At 36.7% G+C, this 11,134-nt stretch overlaps 2 protein-coding genes across 2 annotated transcripts; both read right to left on the bottom strand.

Annotated features, from left to right (window-relative positions):
• Positions 1-343: 343 nt before the first annotated feature.
• LOC109186861 lies at positions 344-1,322 on the bottom strand. Its single transcript, XM_019337034.1, has one exon. It carries the CDS (start codon positions 1,273-1,275, stop codon positions 607-609), a length of 669 nt encoding a protein of 222 aa, XP_019192579.1. The 5' UTR covers positions 1,276-1,322; the 3' UTR covers positions 344-606.
• Positions 1,323-7,855: 6,533 nt separating this feature from the next.
• Positions 7,856-9,832, bottom strand: LOC109183651 (UDP-glucuronate 4-epimerase 3-like). Its single transcript, XM_019333713.1, has one exon. The coding sequence runs from the start codon at positions 9,374-9,376 to the stop codon at positions 8,048-8,050; it is 1,329 nt and encodes a 442-aa protein (XP_019189258.1). The 5' UTR covers positions 9,377-9,832; the 3' UTR covers positions 7,856-8,047.
• Between the last annotated feature and the right edge of the window lie 1,302 nt (positions 9,833-11,134).

The following is an 11,134-nucleotide window of genomic DNA, read 5'->3' as shown; positions in this document are numbered from 1 at the left end:
AGTCAAACTCACTAACCCAATCATCTAACAGTCATTATATTTACCAAATACCCCTTAATATGTTAATTTTGCCTACAACTCCTCAACTGCGAAACCCGTCCCTAAGAACTTAACCAGAAAAGGATCTTGAGGAATAAACAAGTCTAGACAAGAGAAGTTAAGAATCACCAAGAGTCAAACTTGTGATTAACCGACTCACTCATAAGTACAAAAATCAATCTTAACAAATTCCTAAAACTAGTGATTCAAGATTAATCCTGACCCTAAAACTAGTGATTCGAAATTGATGTTGGCTCTAAATTAAAACTAGTGATTCTAGATCAAACCTACCCTCAAACTAGTGAACCAAGACAAGTCATTCTTTAAGATCAAGAGACTCGACATGTGATTAAACTAAACATAATATATATTGGGTACATATATATCCTTAAAGCCTCAATCTCAGCCAGGCATGCAATTGGCCAAGATTTCACCGGCATCAAAATAGTATATACAGTACTTATTACAGATTCAAAATTATCAAGAAGGTTTTTGAGATATATTTATATATATATGCATGCTCGGAGATTATAAGGTTGTCGGAAGAACCCAAAAAATCTGATGAGTTCATCGTCGAAACACATGCTCCTCACCGGACTCCAGATCAATGCGCCTAATCCAACGTTTCGGAGATTTTAATGTTTTCCCATCATTCTCGCCGACATATGCGATCTCCAACCCGTTCTCCAATGGAAGGCTCACCGATTTCACGATACGTAGGTTACCGCCGTCCACGGTTCCGCCCCAGCAAAATCTCGAACTCGCCGCCGTTTTTTTACTCCCATCTTTGTACACCAAAACCGCCCCGCGGCGGCTCAGCTTAGCTCGCCGGAAAATTTCGCCGCCGCCGCCCCGCCCTTGGACGACGAGGAAATCCACCCCTTCTAGCCCCTCCACCATCCGCTCCGCCTCCCCCTCCACCACCACCACCTCCGGCAAAGCCGCCACGTCGGCTTCTTGCATGGCGCTAATATAGTCTCGCCTCGCCGCCTCATCCGCCACCACGCACACGTGCCGGCCGCCGGTGTACCCCGCCGCCACTGCCAGCCCTACACTCGTACCTATCCCGCCGCCGCCGTTCATGCTCCGCCGCACCTCCACTATAAGCTTGACGTTGTAGCCGGCGGCCATGGCGGCCAAGAACTCTGCATCGCCGGGTTTCTGACCTCCATTCCCTCGTTTAACGGTGTCGATGTAGGCTTTCGACGCCGCTTCCGGCGACCAAACTAGCTTCATCTCGTCCAATTTTTTTTTTTTTTTTTTTTACTCTTTTTTTGCAGAGATGAAGATGGATGATAAGACCTTGCTAGATTTGATGATTTATATATAAGATGGCGGCTATTTTCTATTTAATTTTAAATAATATTTTGGAATTATATATAATTATAAATATATAAAAATATTATACCCAGTTTCTATACTAGTTGGTAGTTTGAAAACTTTATCAATAAAAACCGTTGACATTTGCACACAGTCATGAGTGACAAGTTCATGCACTATAGATTAGAATTAATATGATCCAACCTAGGGTTTATCCGATTAAGATAATTTTATGATTTTATCTGCCATATACCACAATATATAATTTAACATATATGAAATTGCAATCCAAATATAGTAAAAATGTTTGAATTAATTATTTTACTTAAACAAGACTAAATGGTGTGTGCTTATTTTAATATCAAATTGAGAAATGTGTTTACGTTCAGTTTATCTTAATATTTCATTATTTAGTATATATATATATATATATATATATATATATATATATATATATATATATTTATATTGTCCACCTAAAATAAGGACAATCCCAGCCACCCATTATGTTAATCAATGATGGAGGATTTTAGTTATAATTATTAAATTATTAAAAACTTCTAAAAGCAGGGTTTTTATTTTACGGAGTATAATTATTGCAAACTTGAAAGTTTAATAATGGTTCTTTCAAATGGGAAGTCACAGGTTCGAACTAGGCCTAGTCGAGACATTGACGCTTTATGCTTCACTAGGTTGAAAAAATATGTATGGATATATATACTACGTTGTAATAGAGTCGGATGTACTTTTTAAAAAAAGGAATGGTAAGATCATAGTTTTTTATTTCTCAAAATGGAGGGTGTGGATGTGTTACACTTTTACGAGGGAAAGTGTTATCACCTAAACTCTCTCTCATATATATATATATATATATATATATATATATATATATATATAGAGAGAGAGTATACACATAATACTAATAATAATAATAATAATAATAATAATAATAAATTTCTAATACATAAAAAAATAAGAAATGACAAATTAGGCATTATCATTTAGCACCCCTTTATGAATAGTCTAGTAGTAGCCCCACTCCTGCTCCCACTTGAAATAGTTATTTCCCTTGCAAAGAAAATAATTTATTTTCAAAAATAAAATAACTTATCGCATGACAAATTAAGTCTATTGTTAAGAATAATGTTATTCTATTTCATATTTATTTTGTGAACCAAATGTACTACTATTGATATGAGACTATATATTTATTGTTTATGTTCAATAAATACAAGTTGTATCTTTTGCTAATTGCTTTTAATCTCTTACATCACATTTTGACTAAAATAATGCATTTTAAAAAATTAACTCGTAGTGAAACGGATTAATTAATGTAACACTTATCACTAATAACACTATTTGTAACAAGATTAGTGCAATTCAGTTGCATAATTTTTCTATATTACTTATAATACATAAAGATTTCAATAACCTATACAGTAATAAGTTGGTTAAATTTAACCCCTATTACCAACCATCTTTCCTAACTAACTAAGCAAAAAAAGATATTCTTTTTAAAGCGGAATTAATTAAATAGTTTTGTACTTTTTGTTTTTTAATGAGTAAATTATAAAATAATCCATAGTATATAATTAATATATAATGCATGCTTTAATTAAGAAAAAATGATAATCGTAGAAATTAAATATTGTACTCTTAATATATGGAACCGTACATCACATTTTTGTCAAGTTGTACAAACAACATAGAAAAGTGGAAAATTTAATGAGAAAAGACAAAGACCTTTTCTTAGTCTACGCACTGCGGCTTTCATGTTGCTTGAAAATTTGGCAATCGTTTTACAAGTCAACTTATTTCTATCTACCCACTTACGAAAGTAGGGAAAAAAATCCTGTGTTTAATTTGCGGAAAAATTTAGTCTCTATTCGGAGGTGCGTTTTGAGTGAAACCTCTTTATAATTTTGTTGGTAAAGAATTATAATAATGTAAGTTAGTAAATTAGTATAGATTATTCATAGTTGACAAACTTAAACTAAAAAAAAAAAAAAAAAAAACTAATAGACAACTCTCATGGGGAGTCGAACCTACTTGAAACATTGTAATTACTAAACCAACTGTCGGACCAACTCAGCTACGGTTGTCTCCAAAATTCTAGGTATTTGTTTTACAGGCAGGAAAGCACATAATCCCCGATCACCACTCAATGATGGAACGTAACCGATTAGACTAGTCTCTCATGACTGGCTCAACTTAACTAAGAGGCCAATAGGACAGCCTCCAACCACCGGCTTAACTTTTTCCCACAACCACTATCCAGTAGTGAAACCAGTCTCTCATAACCTATTCAAGGGCTCAACTGAATTAAGGGGCCGGCCTATAGGCAGTATCCAATTGGGCGTCAAACTACTAGGCCTTTCAATCTTCAACCTCTAGCTAGGAGTCGAACTAATTGTAATCTCAAGGTCACAAGTTCATTGTCTGGCCAACTCAGCTAGACCAAAGCTCTAAAAAAATAATTAAAAAAAAACTATTTTGGTTTATTAAATACATAGATAATTGTTTATTAAGGTAATCCACGTCATGGGTGCAAGTTGCAGAATTTTACTTGGTTTTGGACAGCTCGTGCATTCAAATGTCAATGGAGAGACGTAGAAATATGTATACCACATCAACTAGTACGTACTAATTATTACTGGCCTTACAAAGTGGAGTTCTCGTAATGTCAAGTTGGATTTCAAGCTAATTGTCTTGCCTAAGACTTGGTCAGTAACGTTTAATTGGCTCGATCCCCCACTGACGAAGAAAAAAGGGAATTCTTGCTTAATTTAAGTGAATTATTGCACTGTCGTTTTCGAGTTTAACACCTTACATTAATTATTTGATGCACCGCTCCAAATCATACCGCCCCAACTACTTAGCAAGAAAAATCGCACATCTACACTCTTTATGTTTGGCTGGACCCCCATTAAATTCTGCTTCTGTCATATTAGGGTTTAACACCTTACATAAATTATTTGATGCATCGCTTCAAATCGTGTCGCCGCAACTACTTAGCAAGAAAAATAGCACATTTACACCATTAACATTTGGTTGGACGCCCACTGAATTCAGTTTTTGTCGTATTCGGGTTTAACATACACCTTACATTAGTTATTTGATGCATCGCTCCAAATCGTACCACCCCAACTACTTAGCAAGAAAAATAGCACATCTACAATCTTCATGTTTGGCTGGACCCCCATTAAATTCCGCTTCTGTCACATTCGGGTTTAACACCTTACATAAATTATTTGACGCATCGCTCCAAATCGTGTCGCCGCAACTACTTAGTAAGAAAAATATATAGCACATTTACACTACTAACATTTGGCTAGACGCCCACTGAATTCAGTTTCTGTCGTATTCGAGTTTAACATACACCTTACATTAATTATTTGATGCATCGCTCCAAATCGTACCACCCCAACTACTTAGCAAGAAAAATAGCACATCTACAATCTTCATGTTTGGCTGGACACCCATTAAATTCCGCTTCTGTCATATTTGGGTTTAACGCTACACCTTACATAAATTATTTGACGCATCGCTCCAAATCGTGTCGCCGCAACTACTTAGTAAGAAAAATATATAGCACATTTACACTATTAACATTTGGCTAGACGCCCACTGAATTCAGTTTCTGTCGTATTCGAGTTTAACATACACCTTACATTAATTATTTGATGCATCGCTCCAAATCGTACCACCGCAACTACTTAGCAAGAAAAATAGCACATCTACAATCTTCATGTTTGGCTGGACACCCATTAAATTCCGCTTCTGTCATATTTGGGTTTAACGCTACACCTTACATAAATTATTTGATGCATCGCTCCAAATCGTGTCGCCACAGTTGATCTAGCAGTTTAGAAGCTTTCCTTTTTTAAGGCCCATGAATCTTGTATAAATATCATCATGGGATCACATTGTAAATGGTTATGATTTCAATACGAGTACAATTACTCTATTCGTCATTTTTATCTCAACTTTATTTAGTATTTTTACGGTAATGTTTTCGACCATTTTTATCTCAACTTTATTTAGTATTTTTACGATAATGTTGGCCCACCGTCCGATTACCGTAGCCGTAAAACCAACAATCCTTATCCAGGCAGCCATCAATGATAAGATTTTTTATTTGTATGTGTCCAAATCAACTAAAAATTTAAGTGATTAATAAAAATCCACATCCATTACAAAAGCAAGCATATTATATCCAAGGGGCAGGTATAGTCCTGAATTATCATGTGTTGCACAACATGATAAATTGGCTGTCCTTTTCGATTGGTTGATATGTTTGCTGGTGGTTTAAGGTAGGCTAAATGTTTAATTAAAATTAATTAATAAAATACAACAACTAATATTACTATAAAACCAATCACTGTCAGCCTGATAACCTTTGATTGGCTGTCCGGTAAGTCAAACCTTTTGCGAGTCGCTATTATCCAAAAAGCCAAAAGCGTAATCTAATATAGATTACGAAATAGTTCTTAATTTCCTAGCCAAGTTGTTCATATTCTACTTGAAAATGGCTTCAGGTTTTCACTTTAAACATGTAGCTAAGCCAATAGTTATTGCTTGAACCATGGTTCACACAGTTGTGTGGATCACAGTCCAAAAACGATCGTTTTACCTGCTACAACATACATTTTTATAATTCATAATGTACATTATTCTAAAATAGAATGTACATTATATTTCCCCAGAAGTTTAATTATTCTAACACGGCGTCATTTTGGACCGTGATCCACAGAGCTGTGTGGACTGTAATTTGCTTCAGGTAAAACAGGTCCTTTATTTTAGAGGTGACAGTTTGAAAGGTTTGTTTCCTTTTTAAAGGTGATAATTTGAACGGTTTATATTTGACGGATCATTCTCGTGACATTGTTTAATGTTTTCTTGTTTTAGAATAGGTAATCTGATGTTTAATCTTATTGTTGTTTACCCTTTCTGGCTTTCTGTCTTTTTCTTGAAGTTTTCTGTCATCTTTCTGATAAGTTATCCTTGCAGTGAATCTACCATAGCCAGTAGTCTTGTGGGCTAACAAGAATTTTGTTGATGCTTGGTGCTAACTTTGATGACATCGGGAATTTAAACTCATGCATATACAATAACGCACTTGAAATAGTTGTTTTGAATGGGACCTGACTAGGACTCTCGGCTAGATTAGTCTCGTCCTGTGAAATACAGATAATTTAAACTCATGTATATACAGTAATGCACTAAAATGAGTTGTCCCGAAACACATTTTGTCTCATGTATATGTGAAAAACAGATAATTTAAACTCATGTATATGTGAAATACAGATAATTTAGTCTCGTCTTGCGAAATACAGAATTACAGATACATGTGCAGTATGCAAGAAAACAAAAGGTTCTTTTAGAACTAGAAATGCAGAATCTATACCTTCTCAGTAGCACAGAAATGCTTAAGAAAGCTAAGAAGTGTTTTCATGGCTCATATGTTAAGTTTCATGAGTTCTATGATCTTTAACCTGTCAAGCATATCAGATTAACTGACTAAATATACCTTACCAAGCAACACCATGATCGGTTTGAGTGAAAACGTGGAGGGCGCTGCATAGCCGAGAGGAGATTGCAAACGCCACTTTCGATCAGAACCTTAATTTCTGCAAACAGTTATCAAGAGAGACAACACTGCATTTTCAAGCAGACAAATGCACGCCTAAGAGTTAGTTTAAGTCCACAAATCGACAAGTTAACAACAGTGGGCGGTATCAAAGTTCTTTGAATTAAGGAAAACCCGTCACCATTTCATTATGTCAAAAACACAATCGGGCAGACTGATTCAGAATGTTTCAGATTTTACCGTAAAGATCTGCCTGCACAGAGGTGTCCCAAATGCATATACATGTATGTATCTATACATTCTTTATGTAGTTAAGAGATCGACAGAATATAACACCAAATGCTAAAAACGCACTGGAGGGAAGCGTTCCTCTTTAATGTAGACACTAGACAGCAAGAAAACATTACCAAGGTAAGAAAGTAAATGCTTCTATACAGATTCCCCGAGTAAGATCACTGCCTATATATATATATATATATATATATATATATATTTCAATCTCAACAAAGCGCTCATGAGCAAGAAACGACGCCTTGCAAAGTTGCACTCATAAAGAGCTCAACAGCTAATAAAAAGACCATCTTTTATAAGATGGGAACTTCCCCGACATTATTTTAACTAAGAATATGCAGTAAAACAAATAAAGAAAAAGCATCATGCGAAAACGTGATTTAAAACCTCTACGAAAGTATCCTTTTTAGTACTAGGGTCAAAAGTTTTCAACACTTCTTACTCAAAATTCAGTGTCATAGCATCGTGCATCGGGGCATATCTAATAAGAGTGCTAAAGAATATGGTTTGGAAGAACATTTTCGTGTTTCGATAGCATCTTTGGGTCATTATAGAATTCACTATCTATCTAGTAGTAAATAGTAATCATCCTTGGCTAAGAAAACTCATAAATAATTCGTCGTTAACCAACAATGTATGACCAACACAAAAACTTTATCGTATGATATTTGCTCCTTATGTGGCAACATTAAAGTACAGAGAGCGAGAGAATGGAGCAGTACAGCATAGGTTAAAACAATCATAAGAATGAAACAAACAAGAAAGTGAAGAAACTGAATGGTCCTACCACACAATCGAAAGAATGTATCAATGGGCACTCGTCTTTCCATTACCATAGTAACCGAGGTACCATCTAACGAATTTCTTTAAACCTGTCTGCAGATCAGTCGTAGGCTGATACCCGAGCTCCCTCTGTGCAAAACTGATATTCGCGTGTGTAAACTGCACATCTCCGTTTCTTGGTAACTTTGTTATTTGCCGCTTTGCCTTCACCTTTAGCAACCTTTCCAAAATGCTCACGAGATCCGATACGGGCACGGGTGATGTATTCCCCAGATTGAACACACGCAACTGAGCAGGGCCCTTCTTCTTACCGCCACTACCTGTGCTCTTCTCTGAAGTATCCAATGCTCCCAAACAACCTTTGACTATATCATCAATGTAGGTAAAATCCCGGGCAACCGTTCCATGATTAACTGCCTCGAATATGGGAATTGACTTCCCTTTCAAAATATCCCTCGTGAAGAAGAAGTAAGCCATGTCTGGCCTACCCCACGGTCCATAGACCGTGAAAAACCTCAATCCGGTCAAGGAAAGCCCGTAGATATGATTATACGTATGAGCAATTTCCTCTCCCGCCTTCTTCGTGGCAGCATAGAGACTAGCGGGCTGATCTGTCCTGTCCCGTTCTGAAAACGGGACCTTTGTGTTCAATCCATAAACAGAACTCGAAGACGCCCACACTATAGCGGGCTGAGGATTGGCACTCTTGCAAGCCTCGAGAAGGCTAACAAAGCCAGCAATGTTGCTATGCACATAGGAGCTAGGATTTTCCATAGCATACCTCACACCTGCTTGGGCAGCCAAATGCATTACATGAGTGAATTGAACAATGTCAAAAAGCTTGTTCAATAATTGGGAATCATTGATGTCTCCCTCCACAATGTACACCCCAGAGCGGTCTAGCAGAGCTTGCCGGGCTCTCTTCAATGAAGGATCATAATAGCCATTGAAGTTATCAAGCCCCACAACGCCATCTCCACGGCGCTTGAGGGCAACAGAGACATGAGTCCCAACAAAGCCAGCAGCCCCAGTAACCAAAACAGAAACACCATTTCTTGACCTAACCTTAGCAGAGGCCCTAACTCTCTTCTCCCAGGCAGAACCGCCATGAAAGCTGGTTCTGAGAGACCTCCTATGGAGATCCGTGGATGCAGGCATGGAAGAAGATAAAGAAGAAGAAGAAGAATAAGGGTCTCTGAAGAAGAACACATAGATCAAGCCCAAGAACACAAATGACCAAAAAGTGAGCTTGGCAAGGGAAGATTGCAGCCTAATCCTATTGTAAGCTGATTTCTCCTTGAACTTACCCGGGGACGATGACATATGGTCAATGTGCTTCATTTGGGACATCATTCTTCCCAAATCTTGGACTATTTACCAATTCCCACTTTGGGTTCTCTGTTATTTCCTTGCACAATGCCTATGGGGCTAGGGTTAGGGTCGCAACAACAACAAAAATCTTATCTTTTTCTCTTCTTCGCACAAGGCTTCCTTGAAAGATTGGCAATGCAGATAAGGATATGGAAGCAGAGCTTTCGGTGCTTTATTCCTTGGAATCTTTCGGGTTACTTGCAGATAAGGAAATGGAATTGAAGAGAAATGGTTGTTGCTGGCAGAGAGTGATGGTTTTAGAACTTTTGTGGGGTTTCTTTGGTTTGGTTCTTCGGACTTTAAGAGGGAAAGGGATATTGATGTTATTGAACAAGAAAATGGAGGATTAGATAGGGGATTTGGGGAGGGAGAAGAATGATAATTTAAATATACAAATGAAGATCAAATCAGTGGACTAAACTATAGTGTTAGAGTTCTCCAGTATTCTGAAACCTTTTTGAAACTTATGGGCAAGGTTTGCTAAATAGTTGGTACAATGATTCCCTTCCTTTCAATACATGACTTGGGGAGCTAAAATCATTCTTCCAAAAGGCTGAACCCCAATCACATAGGCTAGACGGGTGCTCACTGCGCACAAGGAGCCCTGGTCATTCTTCCAAAGTTTCATCTTTATGACCAGTTGAGCTACCCATGCGGGCGGGGAGCTAAAATCATGATACTAGTAAGAGTTGCAATCTTCTTTTAATTGCTTTCTAGAACTTTTAACACTACTTTTGAATTCGTTCATTTAAATCAGATAATTTAACATATTCAGAATCTTAGTGTAGTCCCGTAAATTTATTCGTCCCGCCAATATTAAAAGTGAAATCTGCAATCCAATTGCCTTTAAAAATTTAACATCAGTTCGTTTACACTAATACTTCAAAAAAAACCTTTACAAGCTTTTTTTTTTTTGTTTTTGAAAAACGAAACAGAATTTGATGTATTAAGAATGATTTGAACTGTTACATAGGAGCGTACTCACCTTTACAAGCTATATTCGTGTTCAACTTATAAACGTTCTCTTTTAAAAAGAATTTATTTAACTATTTTCTTATTAATATTGATCAATCAAGGCCTAAGTTGCCCTCATATGATGGATTAATTACTATTCTTAAAGTTCATTCTAAGCCCACCTCTCTTTCATTGAACTCTTTCATTGAATAGTGAATACCAATTCATTCCTAGCTTCCCATATACTCCATAACATAAATGCAAATTGAGTGTCCCAAGGGCTACTACCCCCACTATAATATTAATGCCCCTCACAATTTCAACTCTTCTTCCTACCACTAAAGTACCTCAATTGATTACACAAATTCACATTATGGTCAATTATAAGCAATTTAAGATGATTTATTACATTGTGATTTTTTACAAATTAAAGTCAGATTTTATCGTTTTACAAGAAGCACACTTTCAAATAACGAAAGAAAATATTTTATAAATCAAAGATAAGTATTAACTATCATCATTAACTCGTTTTACACAAACTATAAAAAAGAATCATAACTCTTTGTGGTGCCCTTAACCCCACACCCAACCAAAATCTTCCATCGAACTCAATTCTCCTCTTAATTGTGTTAACCATTCCGTAGTAATCCGTACTACAAATTGCGTTGAACATGATTGTCTCTACCAACTATAAGGGATTGGCGGCCAGGCCTGGCCCACCCCCATTAAATGGGCTGCATTCATGGACTTCACCAACTGATTTTTTGGGCTTTGGCACATCATGTT

The sequence above is a fragment of the Ipomoea nil genome, unplaced genomic scaffold (assembly GCF_001879475.1).
Source record: "Ipomoea nil cultivar Tokyo-kokei standard unplaced genomic scaffold, Asagao_1.1 scaffold0188, whole genome shotgun sequence".
NCBI classification, from domain to species: domain Eukaryota; kingdom Viridiplantae; phylum Streptophyta; class Magnoliopsida; order Solanales; family Convolvulaceae; genus Ipomoea; species Ipomoea nil.
Note: the sequence above shows the minus strand (reverse complement) of the source record. Positions and strands in the feature narration are given on the sequence as shown.